General features: G+C 46.1%; 1 protein-coding gene across 3 annotated transcripts in view; it reads right to left on the bottom strand.

Annotated features, from left to right (window-relative positions):
* Positions 1 to 5,917: 5,917 nt before the first annotated feature.
* The window catches only part of LOC116940313 (tyrosine-protein phosphatase non-receptor type 13-like), a 78,905-nt gene continuing 66,052 nt past the window's right edge, over positions 5,918 to 18,770 (bottom strand). For all 3 annotated transcript variants that reach the window (XM_032949961.2, XM_076065709.1, XM_032949962.2), the window contains 10 exons: positions 18,583 to 18,744; positions 17,585 to 17,818; positions 16,079 to 16,191; positions 15,096 to 15,244; positions 13,163 to 13,305; positions 12,921 to 13,011; positions 11,522 to 11,859; positions 10,559 to 10,897; positions 9,871 to 9,933; positions 5,918 to 9,702 (listed from right to left, as the gene is read on the bottom strand). In XM_032949961.2, coding sequence (XP_032805852.2) covers positions 9,625 to 9,702; positions 9,871 to 9,933; positions 10,559 to 10,897; positions 11,522 to 11,859; positions 12,921 to 13,011; positions 13,163 to 13,305; positions 15,096 to 15,244; positions 16,079 to 16,191; positions 17,585 to 17,818; positions 18,583 to 18,744 — 1,710 coding nt within the window. In that variant the 3' untranslated portion in view covers positions 5,918 to 9,624. The remainder of the gene's footprint in view (positions 9,703 to 9,870; positions 9,934 to 10,558; positions 10,898 to 11,521; positions 11,860 to 12,920; positions 13,012 to 13,162; positions 13,306 to 15,095; positions 15,245 to 16,078; positions 16,192 to 17,584; positions 17,819 to 18,582; positions 18,745 to 18,770) is intronic.

Below are 18,770 nucleotides of genomic sequence, written 5' to 3'. Positions count from 1 at the left end.
TCGTTTCGTGCTGACGAGTTAACGCTATACGAAAGCCTGCGAGCATCTCATCGTGCCCGATTGCCCTTAGTGGTCAGACTCAATGTACTGCTGCTCTATTTACATAGCATACGCAGGCACTGGTGGGCCGGAAAAACGCCGCACGGGGGTTGTGTGTGTGTGTTTTTTTTGTGGCTATCCTGAATTTCTAGAGTCATCCTTTAATTTACACGATTAATGAACCAAATGTAATCTGCGTAAGAATTGAGCATTCCATCATCAGGCAGCTTAAACTGTGTTCAACCGTCACTATTAAGTAAAACAAAATACTGTATATATCTTGCCGTTTGATTTGTACTGTCGCTCGATAAATAGCTACATTTACAAACCAACACTGGTGCAAACCTTGACATTTTGTGGAACATCGGTGATGCTGGACTTCGTTGTTAAAATTCCCCCAAGTTCACCGAGCCGTATAATATCTCAGTTTCCACACCAACCATGATGCATCGGCAACTCCAGAAAAAAAAACTGAACCATCATCATCTTCATCAGTCGTGGTCAATCCACTGCTGGATGAAGTCCATCCCGAGACGTGGCCATCTCTCACATTTCCTGCAATGCATCAATCCATCGAGTACCTGCCACGGGGGCGATATGTTAACTCTCTCGCCGGTATGCAGAAGGTCGTCGGTTCGGTCTCGACCCTGATGATGCCTGTATATTTGGAGTTTGCATGTCTCTCTCTGTGGTCGCGTGGATTTTTCTACGGCTCCACCGGTTGTTCCCTCCACATTTAGAATCAACGTGTGCTTAGAGTTTTTGGCTGCTATAAATTTACACATGATAAGCCACTTCGTTCAGCTATCAATTGTGGCCAGGTCGCTTCTGAAAAAGAGATACATAGCTCGGTGGGCTTTACTTGGTCAAATAAAAATTACTTGTTTTTTTTCAGTAAAATAACTTTATCATTTATGGCACCAAACTCACAGGGTGACAGAGTTTACTGCACGCGCGTTCACGCCTTGCAGTGGCGCAGAGCTGTGCTTATTCGAGCAAGTGGTGACCCGACTTTACAGATGGTATTATAGGAGAACTTAACTTTCAAATAACAGAAAAAAACTGTCACTGAGAGGAGAGGACGATCTCAAAATGAAAAATAAGAATAGGGTTTTACCCTTTCTGCCAATAAAACAGGAGGTGTTAAGGCGTTCAAACACCAAATAGAAACCTTTTGCAAGGCATCAAGTTTGCATGAACCAGAAGGGATAAAACCTATTCTTATTTTTCGTCATTTTTGATACTGACAAAAAAAGGTCCCATAGATAAGATCTCAAAATGTTGATCCATTGGCCTTCCTTTCAGAAACATTGAGAGTCTTAAAACGTCTTCGGCGGGTGAGGTTAGTGTAATGGAGAGATTTTCAAAAGCATTGGTGGTTGAGTTTGGGTGGTTTTTTTTTACGTCTGATAATGGTGCAATGAGTCATCAGTGTTTCAACACAATAGCGATGGTTTATTTTTTTTGAGAGAGGTGGGGGATCGGTGTAACATTTGGCCCAATGTGACTGCATAAAATTAAAGATAGAAGAAGAAGAAAAAAAGTCACGACTTTGCAAAAAGTTGGAAACAGAAGTAGAATTCTGCTCACAGGTGACGACACACGCACCAAGTGCACACCTACGCGAGATGTATTTTGTACAATCGATGCTTGGCAGAATTACCGCGGCATAAACGCCACACAAAGTGACTGTTTCAGTCGAAACCCCTTAGCGCCCGTTTTTGTGAGCACACCGGGCAAGTGCTGAAATCGTGAATAACACGTTTGGAATATTTACAGTCGCACTCCCAAGATTTCATCCTTGCAATGTCAAAACACAGTTAAAATTAAATAGGGCTGGGTTTTTTTTTTTTGATAGCGTGCACACAGTCGCGCACGCTCTTCTTATTTCATTTTATTTTTGGGGGGGGGGGGCGGTGGAGCTGGGGGAGTGGGATTTACCGGAGGGTATCTGCGGCGTTGTCAGAATTACGAGAGACGAACTAAACACTCGTCGTCTAATTTAAAGTCCGGCGACTCCTCCGCTTGCGTTCGGTCCGGGCCGCCGAATAAAACTGATTGGAAATTCTAATCGCGCCCCATCACGGCGAAGTGCAGCACAATAAATCTGGTCGGAAATGCTAAAACTTCATTAAAGCTTTGTGATTTAATGCGCTGTTTGTGCAAGGAGAGAGAGAGAGAGCGAGAGCCCGCACGGCCTCCCCGTGCCTGATTAGCGCCGGACGCTGCAGATATGCCGATACATGCATGCCGCTGGCCAAGTGCAGATGAAATGCTACCCCCCCCAACCCCCTTTTTTTTCTCCACTGTTCATTCCGAGTGTGACTCCCTGATATCAAAAGCCATTTCACTATCCCGGAGAACAAAATTTTCCCCGGCACCGCGCTGTAAATTCAAGAAACCCATTTATGGCTCCTTGATCCATCTAATAATCCATTTTCCGGCCGGTATATATTAACACAATAGCGCATATAGTATATCGCGGCATGCATGACAATGCATTTGATGGCCGAAGGAACATAATGTAAATAATTGCAATGCACTGCCCAAGCAATACCAACACAGTGTATGCATGTTAATTTTGTTAAAACACTTGATTAGTACCCTACTTATTAGGCTAATAATAATAATAAAAATACGTACTGCGAGTTACATAGTAGTAATTGATGGAATATTCTTTTTTTACGGTACAATAATTAACACTTTCAGTGACCCAACACAGAGGATGGCATATTAACAACATTAGGCAAATTAAACTAATTTTGCCGCAGCGAATATTCCACTTGCTGCTGCTACTGCTGCAATCCATGAGAGGTGGCGGTGGGGGTGGAAGAAATACAGAGATGAAAAGAACACATCACCTGGCCTGGCAGGCAGGCTGCTGACCAGCCGTTTGGGGGGGGCGGGGGGGGAATCTCAGTTGGATTGCCGTCGTCAGAAATGGAGTTTGCATAATTTACCAAAGCGTGACCTTTGTTTCTCCTCGGCCCGTAAAATATAGGCTGCGGTGGCCGCGGGTCGGTTTTACGGCGTATATTTAGCCGGAAAAATGAAGTGATCCTCGCAGATAAAGCCGGTGGATGACGGGCCCGCCGATTTATTTGCCGTTTAATTTATACGGCACGCATGCCCGGCTCTTGATTAAACCACTCACGGGAAACGAGGATGCAGAGATTCAAATTAGAGAGTTATGGAGTCGGCAGGAATACGCAGGCACCCGCGTGCTCTATCTCGCTCGCACTCTCCTTAGCGAGCTAAATGTGATGAGGTCGTCAGGGTCAGCCAATATGAAAGACCGTCTTATGAAAACTTTGTCGAACGTAATACGGTTTAGCGGCGAAGAGCAAACGCAATATTAAGCTCCGCTGTGCATACGGCAGAGGTCATTGGCACGTTCATCGTCCAGGGTAACATGTTTGTTTTTACGCTTAAGTTGCTTTTCCATTATCGCCCTGTTTAAGAAATGACGGTACAAAATGATTGCGCTTTATACACACGCGCGTGCACATTCTTTACAAGCGTGTCAAGTTGAATTGCGGCTGCTTCTGTAGAGTCTGGTTAAGTGAAATAATATAGCATGTTTCTGTTACCGAGTAAATCGCTAGACTCGATTGCCGATTTGGCTCTGACAATCTAGTTTATTTATAAGTCGTATAATATATATATTCATATCTCATTTTGACTTTGTATTTTTACATATCCAAATTATTCAACTGGAATTTTCTCGGTCCCGTTATATTTCAATTTTTGAAAACGCAATCCGCCCCCTTAAAGCCCCCCCCCATTTACAGAATGTCAGTGAAGCAGTGGCGAAGCTGCCGAGTGTGCAGGCGGTGCAACTGCATCGAGGGCCCCAAGGGCTTGGAGGTGGGCCAGCCACCTGGCCACGTAGACGGGGGAGGAAATATGACAGAGGGGCCCCATTTCATTCTTTGCGCCGGGACTCACGCCAACCACGCCGCGCCATTGTATGTACAACTTCTTTCGCACCGAAAGTTGATAATCGGAGGTGCGGAGGGGGGGGGAATACAGACGCCACTGGGCCATCGCCATTGCAGCGATGTGCTCAGAAATCCCTATCTCTGGTGCCAACTTTGTAGGTAAGACTTTATTTTACAGTGGAGGGGGGGGGGGCAATGCTGCGATTCTGCCTTTTGCTTTATTGCAGTCACTCCTGCCCGACTTCGTGGCCCACTGGCGTTGCCCAGCTGCGGGGAATAGGGAGTCGGTTGGGGGGTGGGGGGCATGCGGCAGCTGCCTGTTAAATTGTCCTGCCAAGCGAAATTCATTTGTGGAACGGCCACATGCGAGGGGCCAGGCTTTAATGTCTGCCCGCGTTTGAAGGACCTCGCTCCAGGAGGGTAATCACTACACCTCCACGTTTCCAGTGTACGAGGTCTCAGGGGGAAACACAACATGGATATAGCAAAAGATCCTCTTCCGTATAGCCTTAACAGACTGCTGGGGCAAGTGCTGTGAGCGTGGCACCTATTACGTGGATTAACGACCGTAGTCCCACACCCACCTCTGGTTTGTCCGCACGCGCTCTTTCAACTCAACACAGGGCTGCAGAGATGTTCTCTATCAGCCTGTAACCGGACTCTGAAAAAACGTCGCCCTTACCATGGCTGCAAGCGTTGGCTAATCACCGGCGACGGCATTGCATTTTACAAATATACCGTCACCAAAACAAAACAAGTAGACGTTGCTGTGTAATATGTAAGTGCGCTCTCCATCACTCACTCAGGCCATCTGTTAGGTGTGTGTGAATTGCTGAAATGAGATCACATGGGTTTGAATCGTTAAAAGAGCTGCCAGGTGCACTATTATCACAATGCTTGGCTAAAACGCAATACTCGCAACTGCTAGTGTGCACGCAAAGCGTTTCGCTACGGTCAAAAATGTGGGTAGTGTATGCATTGGCGGTAGAGTTTCAAGCGACGTTCCCATCGACGTACGAAAACACCAATAAACATGGGCCATCGTTGGAAGTCAGGGACCACATTGCACAATTCGTGAAAGGATAGTCGAGTGTATTTAATATTAATTCAAGAGGGTTTTCGGTTAGATCGCATAAATATACATGTGTCATTAAACCCGCCACCACCCTAAACAGCCAATTAGTGAAGTTAACCCAACCGGTAATGGGTATCCGTAATAATTTGTATGCATATGACACCCCGCCCCCCACCTCAGGCCTTCACACCTGATTGGCTCGCAAGTGACGACACCACATTTATCCCTCTAAGACCGAAACAGGAAGATTTCTACCACAACTCTGGCTGTCGCCTGATGCTGCTGGTTGTAATTACTGGCGAAACGTCGTACTTGAAATGTAAATGTTGTGGGTTTACTCTCCAACACGCCGGTGTGCTGTACTAGTGACGAATTGGCCACGTTCTGTTTACGTGACACAACCCTTACTAGTTGGCTGTGTCGGGTGGTGGCGGGTTTAACGACACATTTATATATTTACACGATCTAACTCAAAAACCTCTATTATGGATAGTCGAGTGCACTGCACCCGTCTTCTGTGCCATACACGGTAAAGCCCAGCCGCACAACTGGCAATTAATTTTCTGCGTCTGCGAACGGGCCAAGTGTAAACTAATTCATACAAATACATTTCAACAAAAATACATGTATAACACGTAAAAGCACAAGATCATGTACGCTCTGAAGATTACCTAGAGTCCATCGCCCTCGTGTGGAAAGAAAATCAATAATGCAGACTCAACACAACGCTCGGATTGTAATTATTAATATCGCACGTTTTAATATCGCACAATTGGACTAATGTGCAAATATACTTGAGTTAAATGCCCATAATGAGCGCAGCCAAAAAGCGCGCGTGATTAAAAACAGGCACGAAGGAGAGTGACACCTTCTTTGTTTATTTTCCACGTGAAAATAATATTTACAACAACAAAGAGAGCTTTCGGCGATATAGATCTGAGTTGCTATCGTAAAACATGCGATAACATGTTTGTAATAAAACATTATGTACACGTCAATATGTTTAACTTTTAATTTTAAAAATAATAGGGACACGTACTTGCCTTTGAATAGTGAAATTGAACGTCTAAGAATAAAAGCAGGCTCATGACAAAGAGGGCTTTTCTTTTCATACACGTTTATCATTTGCTTTTAGGATAGACCACTGAAGCCCAGACGAATAAACAACATGATTGCAATAGTTATTTTTTTAAAAAATGCCCGTTTAACACGTAGGCGTTCGTGACCAATATTATCCATAACAGTTTTTTTGGAGTGAATATACGTGTCGTTAAGCCCGCCGACACAGCCAATTAGTAAGGTTAGCCCAACCGGTAATGGCTATACATTGTAATTTATATACATACATTATCCCCCCCTCCCACCCTCTGGCCTTCACACATGATTGGCAAACAAGTGACGTCACATTTTTCCTGCTATTTAAGACTGAAACAGGATTTCTCCACAACTCTGGCTGTCACCTGATTATGCTGGTGTAATTACTGGCGAAACGTCGTACTCAAGATTGTACATTTTATGGATTTGCTCTCCAACACACCGGTGTGCTGAACTAGTAACTATTTGGCATGTTCTGTTAACGTGAAAACCCTTACTAATTGGCTGAGTCGGGTGGTGGTGGGTTTAATGACACACCTATATTTACGTGATCTAACCAAAAAAACTATATCATGGATGTGTAGGCTGTAGGCAGGTAGCTCACTAAACCCAAAGTCTTGAGAACAATCATCATTGTAAGGTTTCACACTATGCTTATTGTACGAATATTCATTCCAATAGATACAGCCCGATAATTATCAAAACACCATAATGTGAAGAATGTGAAAAATTGGAGCTTAAAAAAATAGCATTCAATTGGAGCAACTTCTCTTCGTCTTTTGTTCTCAAACCATATTAACCTCCACCCCTTACATTTAGTTAAGCGCTGCTATAATGAATACTATTTAATATAGTGACAATTAAAATGAGTAAAAAAATCTATAAATATTAAACATCACGCAAATCACATTGCATGTATTTCTCACTATGTAGACCTTTACATTTTAAGTTACAAAGGAACACATAGCATACATGAACATGAATGACATGTTACATTCACCTGAATTCAAATATACATTTTAAAAATCACGTCAGAGGAATTTAGAATCATGAAATGTGTGAACCGTCATTTGGAGTATACACCACTATAACAGGCACATGTTTTAATTAGCATACATAACATTGAATTTAGAGTTGAATATGCAGACATTTTTTTTATTTACACGTTACTAAAAATTATCATGGATAACATAAGAACGCTGTGCACTGGAAACAACAGCACAGCAAAAAGCAACGCAGCCGTCAATACAATCCGTTCCCCTATAACGCCGCGTGTTGTTTTCACGCCAATTGGATTTAACGCGATTAATGTATGGGGAACACATTTTTTTTTTTAAACGCGGATGCGAATCGGATGTAACGCGATTGAGTGAACGGAATAAGGGGCCGTATGGCTGCCTCGGCGTAGAATCACATGAGGCGGGATGCTGCTGGATGCTTCCAGATGCTACCCACGCACCTCAGTCTTTGTTCAGCCTGCGTACGCATCTCACGTGTTCTCACGGACTGTGCTTTACCCTAATAATATATATTTATAACACGTAGGCTTTCGCGACGAATATTTTTTATAATAAAGGTTTTTGGGTTAGAAAAACGTAAATATAAATGTTGTAACCCTCCACCACCCGACACAGCCAATAAGTAAAGGATTTGTAGTAAACTAATTGGCGTTTTGTTTTGGGTTTGTCGGGTGGTGGAGGGTTACGACATTTATACGTACAGTGATCTAACCCAAAAACCTTTATTATGGAAATATTACAACGCAATTTTTCCATAACGCGGTGTTCTTTAGGAATGCATCTACTACCGCGTTTATAGAACACGATTGTACAACAAGAGTAACGGCTCAGCACGATCGCTCTACCACAAATACAGTCAACACAGCCAAATTCACCGCGAGACTTGCTGACCAACACAAAGATCCCATGAACCATGACTGATGAATAAAAGGCTACAAAATATTGAGAATGTTGCTTTACCATAACGAAGAGTGCAAAGATCTCGCCCCCCGCCCCCCTTTCATCCAGCATTGCCTACAAACGCTGTTGGGGCAAGCGCCATTAGCACATATGAAGGCCAGTAATGCGCAGCACACAAGGGGGATGGTAGTGTGGCCAGCACCACGGGCGGCTGCCATTGCATTGCCTGATGCTGACACACCGCACCGGGTTATCGGCTAAGGCGATCAGAGAGAAGGCCCAGGACCGGTTTGGATAATAAACCACCAATGTTAGCCACGGCGGGGATTCAAACGCAGGGCTTCGTTTGCGCAGGGCGCTTTCTAAACTACCGCTCCCCTCCACAACGTAGACACACACACAGTGAATGAGGCATTCACTTCCAAGGCATTGTATTTAGTTTCCAAGCAATACTTTGTTGATTACAAAAATAAATGCTTTATAGAAGAATTACATGATAGCGTCCCTTGCTTCCTGAGTGGTATAATTAAGATAATGGAACAAATCCTTTTTAACAATAAAGATGCAGGGTTGCTTGCATTTTGGTCACGATTAAGATTAAGTGGTCCCATAGGTTGCAATGCAAACATTCTGTTCACAACATGTGGACTACAAAATAATTCCTGGCTTTAAATTAACACTATGCGATCCATGTATAGATACCCCACTCAAGTAACAGAAAACATTTTATTTAAAAGCACCACCTACACGTCTCCCAACACACTTATTACAGACGTTGAACATTCTCGTCTATGAGATGTGGAACCACTGCTTGGGCAATATTGAAATAAAGCGTTGAGGAGTTTCACCAGAAAATGTACGTACATTGAACTTCTTTCACGCTGTACGTAGCCAACAGTGATCAAAATAATAACGGGGTATCTATAAATGAATCACCCTGTGAAACACACAGGGGCTGACTGGGGGTTCGCAAGGAATGCCTCGTGTGTATTATAATAAAAAAAGAAGTCACCAACACAAATAAATCGTGTTTAATAGTATCAACTATCAAGTCACACGGGAAAAAAAAGATTTAAAAAATATTTTCCAGGTAAAAGTCATTTTGTACATTGTCAGACATCGTTTGAATGTGTAATTTGTTACAAAAGCATGATTCAAAGATGAGTTTGGTCATTTTCTTTATAAGAGCAGAGTAAATTACATTTGTGTATGATTTTACGTCTCATAAGACTAACGGTAACGTTGTCCAATCATTATCATAAAACTACAGTATGGATTATTTTGATATGTTCTATATATACACGTGCGGAGGAGCGTTGTACGCAATCAGTAGCTTTAACCTCACCACAAAAATATAAGATTAATACTTTGAATGTTTTTTATTTTTATAGTCAGGTAGACTGGCAGACGAAGGCAGACGAACGATGAACTTTCCAGTTAGCGGAAGCTAAAATGCATTCATGTATTCTTCGTGGGGAGCCAAGGGAGCCAAGTATGATACAGTGCTCTCACACGTCGCTGCTTCTGCAATGGAGGCCCGCTGGCTATAATGCCACTAGCTCAAACCTTCCTCCCTCTGTTTCAAATACTGTAGCGTCTCCAGCGCTGCTTTGTAGCAGAAGATGTACTGCTCCTGCAACAACAAAGGGGGGCAGGCACACGCACGCGCGCGCGCACACGCACGCACGCATTCGTGACGGTTCGCCGAGGTTCAAGTTTGGCTCGTAAACGCGCGGCGGTGTCAGTGGGGTTGTGTGCGTAATGCAGTTCCGAGTGATGAAGCGGCGAAACTTGGCCGTACCAGAGTCTGCACCATGCCATAGCGCTGGGTCCTCATCTCTCTCACAATGTCGGCAATGTTAAACTGAAGGGAAAACAACGGAACAGGCAGCGCACGCGCGCACATAAACAAACAACAGGATCTTTAAATTGCTTCGCGAGGAGCCGCCAATAACAGTGGCAGTTTTAAACGATGCTCAATTTCGCACAGGTTTTATAATGAGGTTGTAAAAAATAAAAAAAGACTTTGTATGTTCAAAAAACATACGCCAGACCAAAAGAAAATCAAATTGAATTGGAATATATTGCACGTATAATTAGACGTGAAATATGAAACAAAAATGTACAAAGAAATATACGAAAGATTGTTTTCTAATTGCATACGGATATAAACATGTAAACAAATGTGTAAATCAAATTCAGGACAATGTGTTACGTAAACAAATCCGCAATTCATAAGCAGAAGCAAAAAAGTTTCTGCCATTGCAAAACAAAACTACCACACACACACACACACAAAACAGAAGACACTCCACTAAAAGTTGCACACTGATGACCTTCACTCACCACGCATCTCACACACACACAGCTGACATTATAAAAACTGGAGTCGCATGGCCGGCGACCTTCATCGCGAGACCTCACGCGATCATTCGCCACCGCGAATCCTCCGTGGCGCCGACCGTGCCGACCGCCCCCCCCCCTCTCACCTCGAGGCCGTGGTCTATGTGTGCCAGCACCGCGTCGAGGCAGATGAGCGCGCCGGACCGTCCCACGCCGGCACTGCAGTGCGTCACCAGGGGCCCCGGTTCCTCCTCGTCCTCCTGCTGCCGCTGCCCCTGCCCGGCCGACGTTGGCCCGGTGGCGGCGGCGCCGGCGGTGGCAGATGGAGCGTCGTCACAGCCGCGCGAATCGGGCTGGGAGGCGAGCGCGAGCTGCAGGCGCCGCGCAAAGCGCAGGAAGCGCACGAGGGGTCCGGCCGACGCCGGCGCGCCGTGGTCGGGCCACTGCGTGAACTGGAGCTGGGTCACTCGCTGACGAATGCCGGTCTGGACAGGGGCGGGGGGTCGCGGGCAGCGAGACGTTATTAACGTCACCTTGTTGCGATGCCACTGCTGGATGAAAGCCTCCTCCCATGCCGTGCCGATCGTAATTCGATGACACGAAGGTTCCTGGGGTGACCGGGCTTTTGCCGGCGCCGTGCCCAATCATTCATTTATTGCTGCATGAGATGAGCTGGATGTCGGTAGATGTAAGCGCACCCCGTTGTGAGCGAGTATATGTGTGCTTATATCCAAAGTGTGCTTGTACCAGAAATTGCTCTGTACCTTCCCCCACCAGTGTAATGTAGCATACGTTGCTTGTATCAGAACTGCTTTTACAAAGCCGTGCTCACATGCAGCGTCGATGCGTTGAAATATCACGCACAGAGGTTACACATTGCAACGGTCGAGGCTAAAGTGGCGTGCTGAGAAAAAAAAACAAAAATTTGGTTTGTTGCTTTGTGGCTAAACACGACGTAACAAAAGACTGCGCTAGCGGGGCGGAGAGCACCGCACGCTCACAGAAAATACAAGGGGTGGCGGCGGGCGGGGGGGGGGGAGCCCAACATCCAAAAACAAAGGAGAGGGAAAGAAGGGGGGGGGGGGGGGGCAGCCACACGACGGGCGAACCTCCAATTTGGTGATCATGATCACGCGGATGCAGAAGCTCTTGAGCGTCTGCTGCTGCTCCAGAACCAGACGGTAGGGCCCCACCTCCGTGGCGCGCGACCGCGACTCGGGCCAGTAGCGGTGGCACTTTGCCCGGCCCAGCTCCGTCTCGAGAGTGAGCATGGCGAGGACGCGCGCCCGCTGCTCCCACACCATCTGCCAGAAGTGGGCGGCCGTGTGCGGCAGGGGCCCCTGGCAAGCGACGTACGCCAGCGCCGCGTCGCCCGCACGCAGCGCCACGTGGCTCGCGTTGATGTAGTCGTCCTCGCGGCCCGACAGGGCAACGCGCGTCGCGTCGACTGCGGAGGCGGTGAGGAGGAGCGGAGGTTGGCGGTTAAAAATAAATAAACAATAATTTGACTCGAGATTAAATGCTTTCTGTGGATTTGCCTGAAATAATGGTGATTTCGCAGCGTGGAAAGGAATGGACAACTGTAATGCCAGTGAACAACGAGGGCGCATTCTGAAGTAGCAGCAGAGGATGACCTTGCTTAGTTTGGCTGAGGTCACCATACGATGATGTGCTTGTATCACTGTGCTAACACTCCACATGAATATACTGTAAACATACAGCCCTTTGTCACTCGACAGCCGGACAAGGGCCTGCTCGCAGTGGGCATAGTGGGGGTTGCTTCAATCACACATCGCCACGCTGCCGAGAGCACGTTCCGTGAAGGAGGGGAGCACTGAAGTACAGTACAACAATGATTGTGCTGCACCGCCCGCCACTGCCCACAGCCTATAACGCCGGTTAAGCCTGGTGGGTCGCCTCTTCCAAGCACTAATTCACATTCCACGTGATCTGGTGAAAGACTTACGATTATAATCACCATGTAATAACAACAATGCATACGCTTTACCGAGTATCAAGACTAATGTTACGGATTGGCCACAAATAACCAATTTGTGGCCAATTCCATTTCAGAGATTTTGGCGAACGAGAGCACCCAGAGAAAGCCGACGTGTCTGAGGAGGTGACACTCAAACCTCAGGACAGTTGGGTTCAAGAATCGACGGCTGTGCTGCAATCTCCTGGCCTTCTCACAGCCCGAGACCTTACAAAGTATGGAATTTGCAGGTAGTCTCTCATGACCGTGCCAAGTAGGTTCAACCCCGTGCGGCTCCTAAGATCCGCTAAGTTCAGGTGCGTTCAGGGTGATTTTGGTCACGGTGCATTTACGATTCTAAACAAGTAAATAAAAAAATTCTATCGACTGTACAAGGAGACAATTTTATTTTTTAAAAGAACGACACTCTCATGTTTTTTTCCCTCCCGTAATAATTGCTTGCTTCCGTTCATTTCTCCTGCCAAGCACCGCACGCGGGAGTGCAGCGGTGTCATTGTCATGCAAATTCTTACAGGGGAGGACATTCCGATAGCGGTTCCGATCTCGATTCTCCACAGCAGATGCCACTAAGCAGCCGTCCCGCGGGGTCAGATTACACAGCCTCTGCAGAAACAACAATGGAAGAATCCCCGCATCGTTACAACGCCATCCGTGCAACATCCACCACATCGCGGTGACGGAGAGAAAACTGACGTGTATTTTTTTCGCGGGTTGCCACATATCATGGATGGAAAACGGCAAAATGACCACTTGCCTGGAACTCCTTCTCTGGTCCTTGCTGTGCGATGTGCTCTTGCAATTTATTGATGAAAGCCTCCAGCTTGGCCCCTGTGTAAATGCTGTCCGGTGGCGGCACAGCCAGAGGGAGGGCATTTATCGCCTCTTCCGACACGATGTCTGGTCCCAAAGAAACAATTACGGCCTCTTTAAACAATGTGCGATGTGGAAAAAGGAATCACAACGTGTCCATACGCATCACAACATAGCCTTCAAATCATTGTCATTTACTTCTGGGCTTCATTTTCATCCAATTAAATGTTTTACAAAAAAAATACATAACTGAATTTTTTACAGGCCTTCACAGCCACAGCACAAATATTTAAATCCCTTCGTCAATCCACTGCTGGATGAATGCTGTCACACACCGTGCAAGTATCGGGTGTTACACAGTGGGTTAGTGAATGAGGCGTGGCCCAGGACAGGCTTAGATATCACTCGCCACCGGTGTCAGCCGTGGCTGGGCATCAAACACAAGTTGCCGGGTTCATGCTGCAGTGTGCTAACAACTGCACCACTGTTCCAGCCCAGGCCTAATATCCTGAAGTACATAAATACATATATAAATAGTACAGTAGTTACGACAACATACGTTAGTTGGAAATATTTGCAGAATTTGAAATATGAGCGCAGCCATTTCGTCTTAGTACTAGCGGTTAATGCTTTCGATCCAGGGGCTTTAGAGGTGACGTTGGTGCATCATGGGAGTTATGACACTCCAAAATCCACTGAGCTGAGGTACCCGATTTTCTTACAATGACCTCTGTGAGTAAAACTGCGAGGAGGGACGATGGCCTGTGGTCGACACTCACGCACAATAAATGGCGGTCTACTGCTGCGGAGATGGAGCGACGAAATCCAACTAGCGTGCCGATGCCGGATGCAACGGTTGCATCGCGGGAGTGTGCGAGGAGTGACTGCCACCTGAGGAAGCTTTCATCCAGCAGTGGATAGATGATGGCTGTGATCGTCAAGTAAAGATACAGCCACGTTTGCAAATGTGACTTGTAATTTTGATCCTTACCACCCGTGTATTGATAGTTCAATGTTAATGTGCAATGTGATTCAGGGACTGTGTGTTTTTGTTGTTGTTTTTGATGCCTTACCCCAAGATTGCATTCAGTGTTGAAAAATCGGCAGGAATTGATGTACTTATACAATTTCAACTGATGTACTTTATCACTTTAAATTATTTATTGTGACTTGATTACCTTTCTTATACTTTGCACTCCTATCTTTTTGTTTGTATTGTTTGTTGTTACTTTATGACCCAGTCCTCCTGCTGGACCATCTGTGAAAAAGAGCTGCATAGCTCATCGGATTTCTCCGGGATAAATAATGACTCTGATTGTGATAAAGCTCAGCCTGTGTGTGTGCAGAGAGAGAGAGAGAGTATGAGCCGCTCTTTACCTGACAGGGTTACGGGGCAGAAGTGCCCCAACCAAGCAACGGGAACAGGCTCAAACTGCGCACAACAGGCCCTAGGCCTGGAGGGTTTATAAACTTCCGTGATCGGCAAAAAAACGAGAAACAAAAAACTCCTGAAGCCAAGAAAGAAATCGGCTAGAGAGGGCAAAAAAACGTGGCGTACCGGACATCCATATTTATAATAAGAGGTTTTTTGGGTTAGCACGCATAAATATATGAATGTGTCGTTAAAACCCACCAGCACCCTACACAGCCAACTAGTAAGGGTTGTCAACGTAAACAAAACGTGGCCAATTCGTCACTAGTACAGCAACACCGGTGTGTTGGAGAGCCAAGCCACAACATTTACAATCTGAGTACTACGACGTTTCGCCAGTAATTACAACCAGCTACTGGACATGCAGGTTTGTTTTCTATAGTCGGGATTTGAGCGGTCCGTTGAGCGCTGCTCACTCGGCCATGACATCACCGGAAGTCTCTACCTGACAGGGTTGAATCTGCATCAGGCTCCTCCTTGCCAGCAAAGTCTTCCTCTTCATCTTCCCCATCTTCATCCTCATCTTCGGTCACCCAGCCATTCCCGTAGTCGTCGTCACTATCTTCCTCTCCATTATGATTTAAATGTTCCTTGCTATATAACGAAAAAAAGAATAGATGCTTTAATTAAACCAATAAATTGCACAAGATTTTCAAGGAGCATATGTTATGTTTCGTGAAACTACGCTTGTGGAACACTTTGTTAAAATAGAGCTTAGAAGAACCGTCGTAACTTTATTTTTGACCTGAGTTTCTTTGTTGTGAATACATTGCAAAATCAAATGAATATATGTAGGCAGTTATAGGTATGCATAAGAGAGTGTGTGTGATCAATGCTCAAACTTTGGCAAAATGCCCTGGGATCTCTGTGATCCAGGTTGAATTTCTCGCCATGCACTATGCCAGTGGCAGTTGCCATCTGAACCTTATTCTGGTACCTGCGAGGTCAACCCATCCCAAAGATGTGTCAATCAACACTGATGCCACGTTTCCATGAGCACTAGGACCCAGGCTGCGCCAGCTCTGTTTGGTTTCAATTCTGGCCCAAGATCAGCAGCTCACAAGGTGTGGACTCCCTCCCTCCCTCCCTCCCACCCTCCCTCCCTCCCTCCCTCCCACCCTCCCTCCCTCCCTCCGGTTCCATCGGCCATGCCACTGCGTGCACTTAGCCCCTTCCACTTCATATCCCCTGCCCCCGAACCCAAACCTTTGTGACAGCGTGGGGGGTGGGGGGGGAAAATGTTTTTAAAAAGTCGTTATGTGCTGTTGTGGACAATTATGGCTATGGCCCATGAAACCAAAGAAAGGGGGTCACGCGGACCATAACACTGCCTCGTGTGCTAAGTCGGCGTTAACGAGTCGACATTGGAGGGTAGTCTTCGCTCGTCTTTGTGAGTGCAAAATCGTTACTTCAGAGAAGGGCACCAACCTATTGTGCAGTGAAATTGAATCTTCCTCGGGGTCCAGCTCGTCACACGTTGAATTCCCAGCAGGCTCTGGGACAATACTGCTCGACTGGGAGTGGCCATTCTGCATGGAAACCTACGGAAAGAAAACTCTCACATTAAGCTGCTCACCATATTGCCGGGATAATAAATAAGATGCGCTGCCCCCAACCTGCCCCCCCCGTACTTTAAAGAAGTTGGGGTGTGCATCGTATAATTGGGAGAATACGGTACGTATATACGCATGAGCCAACAAAAGTGGACACTCTACAGTGATAAATATTACACTTTAAATGGTAACTATTCATTAAACAAAAGTATAACAGCAACAGTCAGGTCGCATTGACATTGCAAATGTAACAATTAGGCACACGCACTGGTATATTATGATTCGGTAACATTTGATCACCCTGCTGCTGCTCTATTTAAGACCGGGAGCAAGTGGAGGGCTTCACCATTCTGGCGAATTTGCCCAATGATGCTGGATGTAATTACCAGCGAAACGTCGTATTCAAACTGTAAATGTTTTGGATTCACTCTTCAATACACCGGTGGGCGAAAGTAGTGAACTATTTGTCTTTTGTCAACGTGACACTTTTTTGCTGATTGGCCGTGTCGGGTGGTGGAGGGTTACGGCACATTTATAAATAACGGGATCTAACCCAAACACCTTTATTATGGATTTGATCACCATGCAATTATTTGATTACGAATAGTACATATACACAGGGCTTCAAAATTCAGTCTGTAACTCTATTCGTCTCTCGTTCTCACAACTAAACGAAGCCCCATTGTACTCAAAGCATGTCCGCTGCATAGAGCACATACATACAATATGCTTGAGTGTGGTGGTTTTAGGTCTAAATTATTACATAAGAAATTGCTGAACTTCTTTAGCATTAATTTCCATACCCTTTCCTAGTAAAAACTCTACTATTGGGGTACAAAACAAGTTAACTTTTTAAGAGCATATGTTTTTTTGCCAAGCCTGACTATGCTGATGAAAACCAAAAGGTCAAAACCAGGTCAGAATTTGTTTACTCCGATTAGCACGATTGGCTGTGTACGCGACTGGATAATCTCTTCTCTTAAACTAAACGATTTTTTAGTTTACCAGGCAAGGCCCAGAAGCGACCTGGCTACAAATTCTAGCGCATCAAAGTGGCTTATCACGTGGAAATGTATAGCAGCCAAATACATGTTGATTCTAAATGTGGAGTGAAAACCCGAAGGACCCGGAAAAAAAATCCACACAACCAGGGGGAGAACATGCAACTTCCAAATATACAACAGGTGTCAGGATCGGGATTGAACCCACGACCTTCTGTATATCAAGTAAGGTAGTTAACATCTTTCCACCATGGCACCCGTTACTACTGGTCCTACCAATAGGCCAACAGAACGAAACGTTTAATTTCCATGCGGAATCACAGAATTGAGGACTGATTAGAACGCCAATCGTATCAAAAAAATGTCCCCGTTTGTCTCACCTCTGCCAAGTCGGTGGGCAGCAGCTCGGAGCCCTGCTCGTCGAGGTCGAGCGAGTCCTGCCCGGAGCGCTCGGCGACGGGCGGTGCCGGCGCTCGGCTTTCAGCGAGCGCCTCCGATGGACTTCTGCTCGGTGGCGGCGGCCGGGCCACCAGCAGCCTCACCCAGCCGTGGGCCTTGCGCAGCATCTCCACCACTCGCCCGTGCGACATGCTGCCAACCCGCTCCCCGTTTATCTGCAACGGCGTGAGAGCAAACGGCAGCGGCAGCGGCGTCAATCGCCGTCACTGCTCAGGGTTACGTCCGGCGCGCGGCTGTCAAAATAACCGCTCGTGATATTATCTACATCGTACCAGCAGTGTGATGCGTCATTCAATCTGCCCGTGTTTATCTGCACTCAAGAGCAGCGGATCCGTTTATCATCGGCCCTTATGATTCTCGTCCTGTACGTTGAAAAGCTTTTTTTATTTCCCTTCAATCTTTGCCGCCTGTGAAATATTGCCCGCTGCATACGTGGCGATGTTAGCCGTGGGCGTGTAATTTGTTCGGGAGTTCAATCTGGAATCATTTTCATAAAATAGTGTAAATGACATTCAAATAACCCAAGTGCACAGTCTGTCTCGGAAAGATAACGAAATTGGCTCTCGACTGTCAGTACTTTCGTATCAACGCGTATGTTAGTCTTTGACAGATACCACAATTACTTCATATTTTTATCTATCATATAGTACTCACTATCAGAGCAAGTATTAATTACTCAATTTATCTTCAAAGCAACTCATAACTCCCCCTCTATGTATCGCTCGGTGTATCATATGCACTTTACATAACCTTTGCAAATGAAATCTCATTCTCGCATTACGAAGAGACGAACGTTACGCTGCAACGTTTTGACCTTTTCACTTGCCGCGTTCAGTAAAAAAGAAATGATATTATGCGAATCAACAGCCGGAGATCAATGTACAAGGACCCGTCGTGCCACGCGCGCAGGGGCGCTCACCTCTAGCAACGTGTCGCCAATTCTCAGCCGGTTGTCGAGTGCAGCCACTCCACCCACGCAGACGGTTTTCACCAGAACCGGCAGACCTTCATCGCCGCCCACCACCGAAAATCCGAGACCTCCGCCCACGGGTTTCTCCAACTCGATGCTGATCGCGCCGCCCTGCGTGAACACCGCGCGGGCTCTCC

This window comes from Petromyzon marinus, chromosome 8 (assembly GCF_048934315.1).
Source record: "Petromyzon marinus isolate PM22_M1 ecotype Great Lakes invasive population chromosome 8, UKy_Petmar_22M1.pri1.0, whole genome shotgun sequence".
In the NCBI taxonomy this organism is placed as follows: domain Eukaryota; kingdom Metazoa; phylum Chordata; class Hyperoartia; order Petromyzontiformes; family Petromyzontidae; genus Petromyzon; species Petromyzon marinus.
The sequence above is the reverse complement of the archived record's forward strand: the minus strand, read 5'-3'. Positions and strand labels throughout refer to the sequence as shown.